At 32.8% G+C, this 18,886-nt stretch overlaps 1 protein-coding gene across 2 annotated transcripts in view; it reads left to right on the top strand.

Moving 5' to 3' along the window:
• The window catches only part of LOC114335808 (alpha-mannosidase 2), a 334,793-nt gene that overhangs the window by 277,867 nt on the left and 38,040 nt on the right, over positions 1-18,886 (top strand). For both annotated transcript variants that reach the window (XM_050648165.1, XM_050648166.1), the window contains exons 7-9: positions 4,297-4,578; positions 10,691-10,967; positions 17,602-17,909. In XM_050648165.1, the coding sequence (XP_050504122.1) occupies positions 4,297-4,578; positions 10,691-10,967; positions 17,602-17,909 (867 nt within the window). The remainder of the gene's footprint in view (positions 1-4,296; positions 4,579-10,690; positions 10,968-17,601; positions 17,910-18,886) is intronic.

The raw sequence follows: 18,886 nt of genomic DNA, 5'->3' as shown, positions 1-18,886 counted from the left end.
GTCAACCCCCTCCCGTCCACTTCCCCCACCCCTTATTTTTAAATAGGGAATAGGGGCCGTGTGCTAGCTCATTTAAAAGGTTATTCAATTCTCTATTCAGTAATATTAACATTGACATAATTATTTATACAGGGTGTCCAAGAAAAATTATTTTGAATTAAATTAATTGACACAAAAAGAAGAATGTATGCAATTTATTTGACTCAAAATACATTCTACTACTGCCAGAAAACAGAGAAAAATGTTTATTTGACAAATAAATATTGTTTTTCGCTTGAATTCAATATTCAACCTTCCAAGAGGCAGATGGGTGGCAGCTTGAACATTGAAATTAAGCCAAAAACAATGTTTATTTATTAACCCATTACCGCCCAGAATTTTTTTTTTCCGTTTTTTTCCAGAAGTTTAGCTGTTTTAGTATTATTTTATGTATAATCAGATCACATCAGGTTAGTTTTACCAGATATATCTGATAAGGTGGGAGATAATGAGTGCTACCATATGGTATCACTGGGCGGTTGGACTACATTAATTTATTAATAAGATGCAAATTCATAATAAATAGATAGGGTGAGAATACGCATAGAAATAAGTGAAATCAATTATTAAATGATGTATTTTATTGTTAAATTTGACATACAATTAGGAGCAACATAGTGATGCAAACCATCAAAACGTAATTCAGGCAACATCAATCTAGGATAGGAAGATCTGGCTGGACCTGGACTCTTTGGGGCTACTCCATATTTTGACAAATATACTTGGACTATTTCTCTCCTAAACTCTAAGTTCGAAGTTTTAGGATTTATTTTTCTATACAAAAACCAGGCATTATTTACTGCTGTATCTATAATCCAAGTAAAAATAGACCAATACCATTTCTTGCTTCGTATATTTATTCTATAGTTTGAAATATTCTCATCCATGAGATTAGTTCCCCCCATATTACGATTGTATTCAGACACACAATTTGGACGATCTACCATAATATGTTTCTTTTCGACCTGAGAGTATCTTTTTACTGGTGCAACTGGATATACCCCCGCACTTGTAGAAGCTATCGTAACAACTGAGTTGTCTAGCCAACGCACGAGAAGTATGCCTGTGTTTCTTTCCAAGACATGTTCAAAGGTACCTCGTTTCATCTTAGAAAATTTTTTTTTGTCACTCAACGGACAAGATTTTGGAACTCGATTTTCACGTATGGTTCCTATTGCACCAACACCAGTATATCTAAGGTAACTGAATAGGTTCATTCCTGTAAATAAGTTATCGACACGTACTATATATGGAAGCTGATTACTCATTTCTCCTAGCATAGACACCAGAGGCGAGGCACATTTCCCAAAAAGGATTTCGTATTTCTCATTTCCTCGTGGATTTTTTCCTTGATACAGATCAAAGTCAATCAAATATCCATCAGAAGAATTCAGACACCACATTTTGTATCCGAATCTTATTGGCTTACCACGGATGAATTGCTTGCATCCATGACGACCTAATATCTGATCATTGATTCGTCAAAATCGAGATGCTGTGATGGTACAAAATGCTTTGAAAACTTGTTTTGCATTTTATCCATAAGCGGGCGTAGTTTCCATACTTTATCTGATGCATCGATTTGTGTGTTGTCGGCAACGTGAATAAATCGTTGTATTTGTAAAAAACGGTTTCGTCGCATAGCATTAGAAACGAGTACATTTTTCGCATCATCTTTCACGTCCCAGTACATTCTTTTAGATGGCAACATATTATAACCACGTAGTATCAATATTCCTAGAAAACATTTTATCTCGGATGCAGTAATATTGGGCTCAGGTTGATTACAGAAGAGAGCATATTTCTGAGTTTCCTTTGTTATGTATTCTATGATGTCTGCATCAACGAACAATTCAAACATGTCTACACACGACATTCCTTGAAACTGATTGTACTCTGGATCAGGGAATTTACAAGATGCAGGTTCCAGATCCCCTTCAATCCATGAATAGTCATTTTTTTGCAGCCAAGATGATTGTTGATCCATTCATCCTGATAATCTGTTGGAGGCTGAGCTTTGCTTGGTTGACCATGACTTGATGTATCTGGGAAAGTATCGGCGTCTACAGGATCCGGCTCACTTACGATCCGAGTATTATTTATGAGTTTTACTTCTGCTGGTGCGCGTAGTTGACGTCCTGTAAGATTGTGTGTCATGCCTCCCTCATCTTCGTCTGCAGAATCTTAGTCCGTATCCACACTAGGCTCGGGAGGCTCAATAGAAATCTCATCTACCTGTTCTGATAAATTACTGTCTCCCCAAACCATATCCAGAGCTTGAGATAGCGAAAAGCCTTTCCTGAAAGGAATGAAAAAACATTGCAGTGGAAACGCCCAGTGATACCATATGGTATCAAACATCAATCTGATAGACCTGTATATCCCCAAATCTATTCAGATATCTGATTTATACAATTAATACATATTTACACTTTTACTAAGCGAATACTAAAGTGAATATAGAAAATATGATCCCTAAAAATGTATATTCTTACTTACTCGAAGCATATGTCCATTTTTACCACAGTTTACGAATGCGAACCAATAAAACACGTGACCACAAGCGTTAGACGTATAAACTGTTCGTCGCAATGGCTTGACTACAACTAACTAGATGATCCACCTGCCGCACTCCCGCCGGTAATAACGTTTATCCCTTCCTAGATGTAACCGCTAGACGCCATTTTTGAAAGGCACTATTGTGATACCATTTGGTATCACTGGGCGTTAATGGGTTAAAAACATTTTTTTCTGTTTTGTGACAGCAATATAATGTATTTTGAATTAAATAAATTACATACATTCTTCTTTTTGTGTCAACTAATTTAATTAAAATATTTTTTTCTTGGACACCCTGTATAAATAATTATGTTAATGTTTATATTACTGAATAGACAATTGAATATCCTTTTAAATGAGCTAGCACCCGACCCCTATTCCCTATTTAAAAGCACGAAGTGGGGGAAGTGGAAGGGAGGAGGTTGACAAATGACAAATGTATGTACCGTAAAAATGTGTCCCCCTTTAGAGATGTTGAAAAAGTATCTATTCGTTACAAAGTACTCGTTACTTACGAATACCGAAAGTAACGATTACTATACAGAGAGGCAAATCGTTACTTTGATTACCTGATTACTTCGTTACTTACCAATCGTATCAGAGCGAGTAACGACTTAACGACTATTGTATCTCTGATTACTTCGTTACTTCATACCAATCGTATCAGAGCGAGTAACGACTATTGTATCTACTTTGATTACTCTGATTACTTCGTTTCTTCGTACCAATCGTATCAGAGCAAGTAATGACTATTGTATCTACAACCAGTACACTTGATTACTTTCTACCAATCGTATCCCAGCGAGTAACGGACGGGACTGGTATTTTACGAGTGTTATCGAATATCGTTATCGGTATGAAGCGTTTTAAGGGTGTGAGGGTGAGGAGAAGATAGAGGGAGGTATAATGGTATACGTAAAATATGTAATGTATGTCATTAAAAAAGATCGAATGCGAGAACCCTATATTTTTATCTAGATCTATATCTATACATAAGTATACAAAATACCTACCCACTGGGAAATACGATTCTCGATATGATTACCGGTACTCAAATACAAAAGTAATCATAGTAATCAAATCATTTTTATCCCTTAAACAGATTGGTGAATGTCGTTGTTATATCGGAATACCTATACAAAATACCTACCTACAGTACCTAGAGATACAATTCTCGATATGATTACCGGTACACAAATACAAAAGTAACAAAAGTAATCATAGTATTCAAAGTAACGAATACTGTAAATGATTACTTTATACAAAAGTAACGATTTGTAACGAATACTCGAAAGTACCTATAATCAACATCACTATCCCCCTTAGATCAAAAATCGACCTGTTTCGTAATTTCCTTAAAATCTAATAAATACTGCCAAATATCGAGGTGGACTGTTTTCTTTTGCCCACTCTGTATACTAACTAAAATAAAAAATATATTATGTATTAGGAAATAGTAAAAGCAAATGTTTTGTTTTAGATTTCCCGTAATATTGTAATATTTTGAGTTGTTACGGTTTAGAACGGGATGTGCGTCATATGAGTTTCATTTAAATCAACTAATTAACAAACTATAAATATTAGTAAACTCGATAAAATAGTTTTTTGTAAACAAAATAGTTTATTAAATTTGTCATTTTTTTTAAGTTAACAGTTTTCAGTTTTCCTTATGTTCTAATTCGTTTTATTTATTTTCAGGTGCAGGGCGAATATACAGAGTACTCCTTAAAAGCTCAAGCAATTACAGATAAAAACGTTAAGGAAAAAGCGGAATTGTTATTAGAGCAATACGCCCGAACAGGATCATTGTTTCCTCATAACACGGTTTTGATGCCTTTGGGAGACGACTTTAGATACAATGTCAAAGAAGAATGGGATCAGCAATACACGAATTACATGAAACTGATCGATTATATCAATGCCAATAAAAATACTTATAAAACTGATATCAGTTTCGGAACACCAGCTATGTATTTTGAGGTAGATATTTTTACATACTATAATATACAGTTTATTCCAAAGCCTTTTTTCAGTGCGTCATTAATTTTATATAAATATAATTTGGTAGGTATAGGTATCGCTACTTTGGACGACATAATTTTGGCGCATCTATCAATTGTATAAGAACCACATTTAAAGTACCGTAAGATGGGGTTACTTTGATCAAAATGAATCTTTCATCGCACCTAGCAATCATAAAGTTATGATTTGGTTTTTGAAAAAAATATATTTAAATCGGTTTTTACTTAGCTATTACACTATATAAAAATATTCTCAAAAAATAAAATATTTTAATAGAAAAAAAAAAGATAAATGCCTGATCAAAGTTACACTTCAAGTGGGGTTACTTTGATCACACATACAATTTACCTGATATTTGTATTGTAACCCCTAAAATTAAAAAACAAATTATTAGAAAAAGTGTTGTTATATTTGCTGATAATTTCGCCGTACGGCAGATTCTTCTTTATCGCCTGGACGTGGCTCACTTGACCTGTGTTTGGATGGTTGAAACTTTGAATTATCCATCTGATCTAAACACTGTCTTAAAAGGATAAGAAAACGATCTTTAGGCACAGTAGTTAGACGTAAATTTTGTAGTTTCCAAGTTGTTAGTGTAGCACGCCATGCGCTCTTCATGGGTCTAAAAAATCGGGCATCTAGGGGTTGGCACAGATGAGTCGAATTTGGCACTAAGCAAACGAAACTGATGTTGTTCTCATTGCATGTTTTTATTACATCCTTATCTAGGTGTGAAGAAAGGTTATCTCCTAAGAGTACTTTTCTGCCTTGTAATCTTTTGGCATGCGGTAGAAAGGAGGTCATAAACCAGTCGCGAAAAGTGACTGTATCTATCCAACCGCTAAGTGTTCTATTGTATCTACTGCCTCTCGAACAACATGGTCAATCGCAACAAGGTGCTCCAACAGGACCATTTTCTTTCCACGTGTCGTAAAGATTGGTACTTTTATAGATAATGTAAGGAGGTAACAGTATTCCACTAGCAGAACCACAAATCATTATACTAGTTGCCGTCTTGGAATGATTACATATTTTTTCGGGGTATTTTACCCCTCGTTTGTATACTCCCCATTTTTTTCCTGGGTCGTCAGATACATTGGACTCATCATAATTAAATATGTTTTCAGGTGGTACATCTTTTAAAGTATCTGATAAGTTTGCAAAATAAGCCTCAATCGTTTCTCTGGAAATTTTACTTCGTACTTGTTTAATGTTTGTGGATAAACGTTGGCCAAATTAATTTTTGTGTCGTATTAATAGACTAAGGGCCCAATCTTTTCCCGGCATGTTATTGACAAACCTATTGACCACCCTTCCTTGACGTTCCAAATAACATTTGGCCATCATTCTTATATCGAGTAAAGTTTGCGGAAAATCCCAATCTGCACACTTAGCCACTGCTGCTAAAATAGCTTTTTCTTCAACATGACTGAAAACCGGCTGAGCTCCTGGATTTTTAATATGTGCCCCTTTGAATTTGTTACGAAGTGTTCCAAACGGAATTTTATACGTTGCTGAAGCTCCTCTTAAGGTAAGACTTCCAGTAACGATGTCATTAAGTGCTCGTTCTACCGTTTCTTCATCGTAATTTTTGTAAGGCCTACTGCCAAGACGTTTTGTGTACGTACGCACCATATTTCTGAAAAAGAAAATGTACACTACTAGACTATTTTATACGCTGGGGTTACTTTGATCACTGATTAAAGAAGCCCCACCTCTCCGATCAAAGTTACCCCGCGACACAATATTAAAAATAAAAACATGGTAAAATACAGTACGTTAAAATTTGAGGTTAAACCTACATCATGAAAGTACCTATATTAACATAACGAAATGATTTTGTTCCTAAATAGCATGCCTATAGCTTACCATAGAAGTACACACCAGTAAATATGCACAAATTATTGTTTCTTACAATAATACTTACATGTTGTATATTTGCCAGAGAACACGTGAAATACGACTCATACGGTTAACAATAACATTCCACTGTTGCCACGTATAAAAATTACAGCGAAATATTCGATCAGTTTCGATTGAAATGAAATATATTTTAGGCGGGAAGTTATAATTAAAGTAGCCCCCGGGGATTAAAGTAGCCCCATCTTACGGTAGGTGATTGGTCTGGCAACTGACAGTGGCGTGCATTATTTACTAGATACATTAAACATATTAATAAAAGTGCTTTTCAAACATTTTTTATTGTACAACAGAATTATTTAGTTTTGGGTATTGATCCAATTAATAGAATTAATTTTTATATAGGGAATTTTAAAGCGTATTTCCAAATAAAATACTAAAATATGCTACAGTAAGAAATAATTACATGCTAATAAATAGACCTAATCTCATTTGAGATTATGTTGAAGCCGAAATTCGAATTAACGGAGAATGTATCAATAACTTAAGATACGCAGACGACACGGTGGTATTCGCTGACAGTTCTGAAGTCCTCCAGGAGTTAATGAATAGATCACAGAAGCAAGTCAGAGGTATGGACTTTCACTAAATACTAAGAAATGAAAATGTATGGATGATCTCTAAGAAGGAACAGCAATTTGATCGAACCAGTGTGACCGGTTAACAAATATAAAGAGTAAAAACATACACCTACCATGGTACGAACGTCAATGAAAATTGGGATCATTATCTAGAAATCAAATGTAGGATAGAGAAAGTAAGATCTGCATTTTAAAAAATGGCTAAGTTATTCAAATGTCATGATTTATTAATACCCATAAAAATCAGGTTACTACGATGTTATATCTTTCCTATCTTTCGTGGACTCTCACAGAGAAAGTTTTCGATGAAGTATTTCCACTGAGTACGAGGTAAAGAATGTAAGAATGAGCCTGTTTTGCAAATTTTATGTATTTCTGTCTTCTCAATCAACAATTTTCTGTTATTCTATGCTCTCCTTCAACGGAAATGTATCTTTCGAAGAATTCTACATGCCAACGCCGACGTTTCTAATGTTTTAATGTAAAAATCTTTTTCAATTTTTTTTGGTAATTCTAATAATATCACGACAATTTTTTCTTCTGTGGGGATCATGTATTATACGCCGAATATCTCTAATAATTTGATATTCTGGTAAATCTGTGACAGTTGACTTTCGTCAACTCACTTCTTCAAATTATAAACAGTTATAAACATGTAGAAACAAAAAAAGAACATACATTGAGAAGCAACTCAAAGCGATAAAAGAACATTCCAAAAAAATAGAGTTTTCTATGAGATATAAGTGATATTGCATAGGTATATGTATGTGAAAAATGATGAAGAGATGTTACTAAATAAACCAAGGAAATAATAAGAAATTGACAAAAGTAGTTTACAGAACTTGTAAATAAAAACAAAGTAGTAATGAAAACAAACCATAAAATTGTAGATGATCACATAATATCAAATATCTGTAGAGCAAGAAATAATAATAGAAATAACGAAATAAACTAGTAAATGCTAAAGACATAAAATGCGTCTGATGCAACCAATAAATTGGTAGGAGTAACAATATTTATCTAAGACAAAGAATTAGATCAATAAATAAATGGATTATCACAGGTCATTTTAGTTCAACCTACAATCATCATCATCTAGCCTTCTGCATCCAAAAGTTGAACATAGGCCTCCCCTAATTTCTCCCCTAAATCTTGGTCTTCCTGTAACCAATTCCCAGCAATCCTTTTGACGTCGTCTCTCCATCGTGTAGGTGGTCTACCTCTACTTCTTCTGTCTTCTCTTGGTCTCCACACTGTAATTTTTTGGGTCCACCTCCCGTCCTTCATTCTGGCTACATGGCCCGCCCAATCCCACTTCAGCCATTCTACTCGCTCTATGACATCTGTGACGCCTGTCCTTCTTCAGATTTATTTGTTTCTGACCCTATCTCTGAGAGTCAGTCCAAGTAGTGACCGTTCCATTCTTCTTTGGGGCACTCTAAGTTTCGTTGCTGTGGCCTGGGTTAACGATAATGTTTCGGCGCCGTAAGTCATGACTGGAAGCACACATTTTTCGAACGTCTTCTTTTTTTTTTTCAAATAATTCGGCAAGTTGCCGACTTGAAGATGTCTGATAGAGCTCCATATGCGACCAATTCTAAGGTGATCATTCCCTGTAATTCGGCAGTTTGATTGTCCCTGGCAATTTGGATTTAATGCCCTCAGTATTTATATTTATGGACCAATGCTATTTCGTTGACGTCGACTTTTGGATTTTCGCTTGGTACCAGGTTTGTCATGTATTGTGTCTTTCCAAAATTTATGTTTAAACCAACTTTTTTACAGGCAGCATCTAACTCAGTAAGCATAGTTCTAATCTCTTCTAAGTTGTCTGTTATAAGAACTATGTTGTCTGCGAATCGTAATCGAATCAACCTACAATAATTTCGTTTAAATTGAATTACATCATTCGAAACCTACTTATAACATAACAATAAGGCAATAACAATATTTCATATTTGAATTTTGAATTTTGGTATTACAGAAGAATCCTACGAACAATATTTCATATTTGAATTTTGGTATTACAGAAGAATTCTACGAATATTGTGGATTCAAAGAATGTCAAACGTAGAAGGATAGGAAATTAAGCGGAAGTAATATTAACTATCAAACAATAAAACAAAATTTTTGATAAAAAAACACTTAATTTTTGTACTGTATCATGTTTTTCGTATCTCTTATTATTTTCGAGTTACATGGAGAATAGGACAGATTTTTAAGAAAATTTAAATATGCGCTCTATAATTTCATCTTATTTTTTCAAAAACCATGCATTTTAAACCAGTCCAACTCTTTCAACATAGAAATAACACTATAGTAAAAGGTATTGTAGAAGGAAAACGATGCATTTAAATTCTGGTGGATGAGGGGTTAAAGATACTTCACATTTTTTCTTAAAATACATTAGTCATCAATTTGTTTGCACCATACCTCGCTTAGTTTGAATGTAATCGACATTTAACAATGCTCATTTTAAATGTCTTTTCAAGTACATACTACAAAAGGTATTCACAGCATTATACCCCTAAAATCGTCATTTCTCTGTTATTTCAAGTTACACCGATTTGAGCATGTACCAAAAAACATCTTTTTCACCCACCATATCTCTTTTAGTATTATAACATAGAAGATTTACGAAGAATCGAATCTCTTTATTTTTTCAAAAGCTAGAAAAAAATGTTATATAGTTTTTTTCGTTTAGATGCATACTTTTTAAAGCATTTGCAAAAAACCGTCAAAAAAGTTGTCCTTTTTCAATGAAAATGGTAAATTTTTAACCACGAATATCTCGAAAACTATTGAGTTTAAAAAAAAATTATAGAACAGTTTTTGCTTAGAATTGGGAACTCTAGCCACTTCAGTGGTTATTTTGACCAAAAAATGTTTCACCCCCCGAGAAGAGTTGGGAATCCCCCGATATAAAAGCGGCATAGGGTAGACTTTGTTTCTTGAGCTATTCGCGGTGTGCAAGTATGTACTTGGAAGGGAATTGAGAAACAATCGTGCGCGAATAGCGGAGATATACCTATTGTAACTTTCTTAAATAATTCATATTGTCAATTGAAATTGTCAAATTGACGTACATTTCATATCTACTGTCATTGAAGAAGAAAAATTATATGTTGCTCCACAATATTGATATGATATACAATTATTATATAAAGGTAAATTTAATTAATTGTATTTTGCTTGCAGTACTGCATTTTAATAACTAATTTTATTTACTACATACATTTGTTTACGTTTTAATAACATAACCTGAATCTTATTTTTTCTTCTTATTATTTTTTTGGACTATGGCCTTGACAATTATCCAGTAACCGGGACTAATATAATTGGCCAATATAATTAAAAGTGCGAATAAAGTTGCAGAGCGTAGAAATAGGTGTCGCTTTGCCGAACTTGCACGGTCCCAATTCCCTTCTTACTATAAAAATACGAAATAAATTAATGCAGTAGGATGGAATTCGGAGCCAAACACCCTCATTGACTGTACTATTGTATATATTTAAATACATTCAGGGTGTATACAATATTATTTAACTTAAATCGTGTTTTTTTTTCAGGAAATTGTTAAGCGATATAGCCAGTTTCCCACATTAAAAGGAGATTTTTTCGTATATTCAGACATCTTCACTGAAGGCCGACCCGCTTATTGGTCTGGATATTTTACAACCAGGCCCTTTATGAAATTATTAGATAGAGAATTAGAAAGTTCCCTTCGAGGTGCCGAGATTCTTTACACCATTGCTCTTAATAAGGCAAAACAAAATAAGTTGGCGTCATATTTGAAAGTTCTAGAGAGAGACTTTGAGAAATTGATTAGGGCACGACGATACTTAGGTAAGAGATTTTAAGCTTAATAAATTAAATTTTTAAATGATATCAAATTAAATTTCTATTTTTGTTTGGCAAAACAAACAATGGTATGATTCATACTTACAAAAGAATTTGTACGTTTTATGTTCTAAAATTAAGTATTACTTAACATTTAGAGGAAATAATTTAACAAAAGCAAACATCTAAAAACCTAGCAGTAATGTTCATTAATTTAAATGTCCGGTGACTCAAATTTCACCGATGGCTTCATTTCGTTAGGTTGATTGTAACACAAAGTAGAACGAAAAGACACTGCGACTTGTCAGTGGATATTTTTTCTTTACTAGGTGAACGTAATTCAACTCTGCGATTGTCAAAAGGGATTGACGATTTGTTCTAAGGGAGGTTTTGTATGGTGGACTACTATTAAACTATTTGTTTAACTCGGAATATAGGGTATTATTTATTCTAATTTATTGTGTATGATGAGAGAAATTATCGATGTCAGTTCTTTTGTTTAGGGCTGATGGATGTTAATATGGCACATTTCAGGGAGAGATCTCTTATGATAATTTTGATGTTTGGCTACTATTTTGACGTTTGTCAAGGCGATTTGATATTGAGTTGAAATGGCGTGTTGTGTAAGGGTACAAGAGGGTTTGAAAATCCTAATATGGCTTTTGTGAGAACTTGAACTACCTTGAAGATTGCGGCTGGTGTGGTCAATGCAGCAGGACTTGCACTCTGCGTATGTGATAGGTAATATTAGTACATATGTTCTAAAGGGCTCAATGGAGTTTTGGACTTCAAAAACAACTGTCCTACAGTGTTGGTGTTTTTAGGGCTATTTTAACGGGTAGGTTTTTCAAGAGTTAAGTAAGCTTTTTAGTAATTTGTGGAAAGTACGGGAGAGAAAGTTTCCGACGATACTGGACTGTGAGGTTGGATTGTATTCCTATAGGCGTAACCAGGGAGGGGGTTTGGGGGTTATAACCCCCTCTCCATTTGAATGTACTTTGAGCTCTATACGCTTAACACCATTATGTGTTGCTGACAAATCAAGCCAGTTTGAAGTTGTAACCCCGCCCCCCCCCCCCCGCCTTAGGATCCTGGTTACGCCGTTGTGTATTCCAATGGTTCCGGAGGGAGGTGACCACGCTGGAAAGTGGAAGATTTGAAAACAAGGATGCCACGTCAAAACTTACACACAGTCTCATTTTTGATGAAATCACTGAACTTGAAAGAGTCTATAATATCGATGTCATTCTAATAATTGTATGCTTGCGATAGAATGTGTTTTAGGAATTAGGCAACATTCGTGTTAAGAGCATTTATTGGGGATAATATGGGTCGCATACTCAGTTGGAGCTTATGAATTATGGGAAAAGAGTAGAAGTTGGGAGCATTGCCATAGTAACTATGGATAGATTTGGCTAGTTTCTCGTCAATGATTTTTTTCAGTTCGGTATTTATTTATTTTGTTGGTGTATGTTGAAGTGGGATTGAGTAGAAGTGGCTGATAGTATTTACTATCATCTAAGAATTGGCTCCAAGTAAGTAATCTGCATTGCCTTTGTCACTAGGTAATACACATGATAAAACTACAAATAAGTATTACTTTTAAGAGAGTTTACTTTTAAAGAAAGAAAAATACTTTCTAAAACATTCATGAGAAATATTAAATTTAATATAGTAATAATAATATTAAATTATTTCAGTATCAGGGAAATATAATTAAAAATGATTATAGACAAACTCTATTAAATATTAATGAAGCGTCTACATTTTTAATCATTTTATAAAACTTTATTTTGACCCAGTTACTGATAACCTTCAGCAATGAACTAATATTTAATTACGATAAATACATTGATTATACATTTATTAAATAAAAATACAAATCATATGAATTCTCAATGAAAAGTACCTACCGTGACAAAGTGTGTCAACCCAAAAAAATACAATAACTAAACAATTAGGTCCAGTAAACAATATACATATATATATATATATATATATATATATATATATATATATATATATGTATATACAGTGCGTCCATAAAGTAACGCATAAATTCGTTATTTCGTAAACCGGCGCCTTTAAGGAAAAATCCCGAAACAGGTCGATTTTTGTTTTTAAATTACGATTTTTTGGCACATATATTATACTAGTGACGTCATCCATCTGGGCGTGATGACGTAATCGATGATTTTTTTAAATGAGGATAGGGGTTATGTGATAGCTCATTTGAAAGGGTATTCAATTCTCTAGCCAATAATATAAACATTAACATAATTATTTATACAGGGTGTTCATTTTTTAATTAAAATAAGTGAGACAAAAAGAAGAATATATGTAATTTATTTAATTCAAAATACATTTTACTACTGTCAGAAAACAGAAAAAAAATTATTTGACAAATAAACATTGATTTTCGCTTAAAAGAAATGTTCAAACTGCCAAGAGACAGGTGGGTGGCAGCTTTAACATTGAATTTAAGCGAAAAACAATATTTATTTGTCAAATAAACATTTTTTTCCTGTTTTCTGACAACCGTAAAACGTATTTTGAATTAAGTAAATTACATACATTCTTCTTTTTCTCTCAATTATTTTAATTAAAAAAATGTTTTTTTGAACACCTTGTATAAATAATTATGTTAATGTTTATATTAGTGAATAGAGAATTGAATACCCTTTCAAATGAGCTATCACATGACCCCTATTCTCATTTAAAAAAAATCATCGATTACGTCATCACGCCCAGATGGATGACGTCACTGGCATGATATATATGCCAAAAAATCGGAATTTAAAAATAAAAATCGACCTGTTTCGGGATTTTTCCTTAATGTCGCTGGTTTATGAAATAATGAATTTATGCGTTACTTTATGGACGTATATCAAAATTTTATAACCAATTCGCTTTTAAGCGACTTTAGAATACTGCTCAATATATTTTTATTCATTTGCAAGAATCTTACTTACAAATAAAAAGAACATTGAACAAACGAAGACATTTAACTACAGATATGAATATCACAAAAGATCACCGATAGAATTATAACCCCACAACTCATATGGAACGGACACATGGAAATAATAAATTAAGTCAGATAGCCAAACAGAACGTTAAAATATTATTCTATGTTGAAAAATTATTGATAGTACAGTTTTTTAACACAGATCATTTGTATTTTTTCGAAAGATCCGTATAAGAAGGTATCAATATTTATAATTTGTCTTCTTTAATCAGTCCTATATAAAGATCGTTGTAACCTTCTATAGCCCAATAAATGACCGTTTTGGAGTGCAATTTTCAGGGGCAACTCCGAATTGCATCAAAATTTGGATTTAGGTTTTACTTACCCTCCATCTGAATTTATGCCGTTGGTTGCTTTTACTTGGGGGGTGACAGTCACACCTTCTCGAGGGTGAAAAAACGCGTGTTTAAAATAAGCCCGGAAATGGATAAATTGACTGATTATAACTTTTGTTAGCAAGCAAACTACAGATAGCAACTTTTGTTCTATATATTTTTTTATGTAAGTCAATTCGTTTTGAGTTATTTGCGATTGAAAATGTTTATTTTTCGACAAAAAAACTACGTTTTCAGACGGTTTTTCGCAAATAACTCAAAAGTACATAAATATTTTATCGAAAAAATATTCTTAGTAAAAGTGCAGCTTATAAAAAAACTAAAAATATGGTGTATCAGTAAAGTCTATAAACCAAGTAAAGGCAAAGAAGTAGCTCATGACAAATACGTTCTTATTCTTCTAATTCCAAATTGAATATTTCAACGTGAAATCACCGAAAAATTAAGCAATTTTCGGGAAAAACTTATTAACATTTTTTAAAGCTTTTAAGAAAAGCTTTATTTTTATTTCTTACAAAAGTTTCTAGCATCAAAAATGAAACGAGTTACGCTGAAAAAAAGTTGGCTCCTTTTTTTTGGTAAAAAAAATCGTGAAAATCTCCCTCTATTTAACACTCGAAATAAAATTAATCGTTACCGTTTTACCATTTATTAAATGTATGTATATTGTTTATATGGTCTGTAAGTCTGACAGGTATAAAGTGCTTATTTTTGAAAAAAAAATTGGTTTTATAGTAAAATAAATTTTCTAAAAATTTCCTTTTTTCAAAATAACTTAAAAGGTATTAGTGATACGAAAAATCTCAAAGAGTAAAAAATGTAGATTTTGCTGTTAGATATAAATATGATAGTTTCATTTTGTTTTTCTGTAAGACAAACATTGGTATATAGCTGGCTAACATTGGTATATATAGCTGTTCAAAGTTTGCATACACTGGTGTTTAGTGACTCCTTCAAGCCCTTTCAACTATAACCTTTTCAAAAATAAGCACTTTAAACCTGTGAAACTGGCAGATCTTATAAAAAATAGATAAGTAAAGTAAATTGTTTGTAAAGCGGTAACGATTAATTTCATTTGGGGAGCTAAACACGGGGAGATTTTCATGATTTTCAACGAAAACATTTCGTTTATAAATTCGCAAAAGTGTGTGTGTTATTGCGTTGCCGCTCCTGCAATACTCAGATCAGATTTATCGATGGATTCTTATGTAGTTTTTCCTTCTGAATCCAAATCTGAAAACGGCATTTCGATATTTCTAACCGTCTTCGAGATAATCGACTTCAAAGTCTAAAATGTGGACGTCACAATGGTTTTATTTTCTGCCGACACACTACACGTCCAGCTGAAATCGTTGCTATTAAGTAGGCTAGTTTTTTAATCTCAATTTGTTAAGCAAAGCATAGGTTATTTACATTTGAGTTTGACACTTCGTGAATGTCAAACTAAATTTTAAATTAAGTATTAATAAAACATCAATGACATTTGATAGTGAATTTAATTATTATATAAAATAAATAAGATGTTCAAAAATACAATTTGAGTATATTTTAAAAGCAATAATTATTTATTAACAGCTTTAATAGTTATTTATGATATAAGTGTTAAAAGTACACGTTTAAGGCACGCATGTGAAAGTTTGCAGAATGAGCGATAGCGAATTCTGCAATTCACATGAGTGCCTTAAAAATGTAATTTTTAACACGCATATCATACAATATTTTTTCTACAAACGTAATTACAGGACAATATCTACAAAAACTTTTATGAACTTCTTGACTGACATTCCATTTTTATATTTTTTGACATTACATCAAAATTGTCTATACGGTCAATACGAACTGCAGTGCCTTAAAAATATTTTAAAGCACTAGTGCCTTAAAGTAGCATTTTTAACGCACGCATGGAGTGCTAAAAATTGCATTTTTAACACGGTTGTAGAAAAAAAGGTTTATACGGGTATACGGCCTCCCCTTTATGATAAATGGATTGTTCCATTTGCTATGAAATTAAAATATAGTCGGCTCGCTAAACTCGACACAACTGGCTAGTAATTTTAGTAGGTATTTTTTTTGTTTTTGCGAATTTTGCCAAAATTGACAAAATTACTAATTATTTAGTAATTATTAACTAATTAGTAATTATCTTTTTTGCTAAATTGGCAAAATTATTTACTAAAATCACTAACCAGTTGTGTTTGAGTTTAGCGAACCGACAGTATATGAAATAATATTGTTTGGTATAAAAAATTATGGTCTGATATGTGCAATTACATCCTTCTAATGGAAAAAAATATTTGAAGATTTTTCTCAAATTATGGATACCAACAACATTTTCATTTATAACTCTTTTATTTTTAATTTGACGAAGAAAAGTTATTCTTCATAAAAACCTCTTCATGTTCTAAGATTTATGATGCAACCATCATATGTAAAATTTTATTAATTTTATACGAGGTCTATAAAAAATATGAATTTCGATCAAAAGTAAACTACCTTTATAGTTCGTAACATTTAACTTAGAATGATATAATTGCACATTAAAACATAATTATTAATTCTAAACTACTTTTCATAATAGCAATTTTCCATATTATGAATTAAAATACGTAAATAAACAAAGTTTTCGTTATGATAATGCTCGCATTTTCAGCTTGTTTTTACTAAAAAAAGGGGGCCAATTTTATTTTGAGCGTAGCTCGCTTATTTTTAGTGCTAGAAACTTTTATTAACAATTAAAATAAAGCTTTTTTTTAACACTTTAAAAAAGTATAAAAGGGTTTTTCCCGAAAAGTGCTTCATTTTTTAGTTATTTCACGATGAAATATTCTATTTGGAATTAGACGAATAAAAACGTATTTTTCATGAGCTACTTTACTTTTTCTGGATCTATAGACTTTACGAATACACAGCTCTTTTCGTTTCTTTCTAAGCTACATTTTTGCTAAAAATATTTTTTTCAATAAAATATTTACTTTTTGAGTTATTTGCGAAAAACCGTCTGAAAACGTAGTTTTTTTGTCGAAAAATAAACATTTTCAATCGCAAATAACTCGAAAAGTATTGACCCGACAGTTAAACAGGTAAATTTACCTGTTTAGCAACTTTATTATTACAGCGATATTGTTAAAGAATAAGGCTATAACATACTAAAAAATCACTTACATCGGACAACATGTTTAGGAAATTCGAGACATCAAAAATGACTCATTTTGAAGGTTTCCGGTTAATTTTGCACCCCAGTGTATATAACCTAAATCATACTTTTTTCATTTTTCAGGACTGTTTCAACATCATGATGCCATCACGGGTACCAGTAAATCATTTGTAATGAGAGATTATGGATTAAAGTTGTTTGAAGGGATTAGAGATACTGTTAACATCCAACAAAACGCCCTTCAAAGCCTATTATTTCCAGACATTCCTATTAAGCCTGACCAAAATCTGGTTTTAAGTGATATTGAACGAGAATCCTTTGAAAAGCTTCCTCGAAAAACACCATTGCAAATAGGAACTGTAGGTGTCAATCAGTCGAGAAGAATTATTGTCTATAATTCTTTAAGTTCACCCCAAGAACAAGTTATACAGGTAGTTAAACTCAATATATTTTCGAGATCATACTTAAAAGTGCGTATTTAAAGTGTGTATGTAAAAAATAATAGACGATATTCCATAAATACTAGATCGTAGTATGGTCGTAAAAGCTCTTTGTATCGTTACTTCCACTTAAGCCCTTTCATCAATCTTGCATCCGTCCGTGTACAACACGAGTGCATCCACCTCTAGCCAGGTTTAAGCTTCAACATTCTTTTTTTCTTCTTCTTCTTCTTTTTGTATAGACATGACTGTCTGTTTTTTCAATGTGCCTCTAGTAAGTTGTCGTTCCATCGTTTTTTGGTCTTCCCACTGATCGTCTTCCTATTGGGGAACCGTCTCTCGCTGTCCTGACTATCCTATTTGCTGTCATTCGGCGTACGTGGTCATTCCATTCTATTCTTCCATCTTCTGTTTCTTACCCAGTCATTAATGTTATACACCTTGCATGCATTTTGCCTTTTGTGAGGAAATTAACATGTTAAATTTTCTGGCAATTATGTTGAATTGGCGCAGCATACGTTGTAAATCATCTTCACTTTGAGAGATTATTAGTATTGCATCGTCTGCATAGCAGGTTATTTTAAATTGTTTTTCTCCCATTTGGTATCCTTTTTTAGTTCTTACTTTTTTTATTATTTCGTACATGATCAGGTTGAACAATAAAGGACTCAAGGAATCCCCCTGTCTTATCCCATTGCCGGCTTCAATTCTTTCCACTTTTGTCCACTTGTTCTTGTCCACTTTTACTTGTATTGTGTTGTTCACATTCTTTCTTTGTATGTTAGTCCAGACGAGTTAGACCAATAACAGGCCTAACCTTGCATTAGGAGCTGCCCCAAATTTTATTTTTCTAATCTTTAGGAGGGTCAATAGTAGTGTAAATTTAAAATCTCGACTGAATTCCGCTGTTGCGTTAGCCGCCATCTTGATTTTAAATGAGAACCGTTTTTGCTGAATATCTCCGTCAT

Source organism: Diabrotica virgifera, chromosome 4 (assembly GCF_917563875.1).
Source record: "Diabrotica virgifera virgifera chromosome 4, PGI_DIABVI_V3a".
Classification (NCBI taxonomy): Eukaryota; Metazoa; Arthropoda; class Insecta; order Coleoptera; family Chrysomelidae; genus Diabrotica; species Diabrotica virgifera.
Note: the sequence above shows the minus strand (reverse complement) of the source record. Positions and strands in the feature narration are given on the sequence as shown.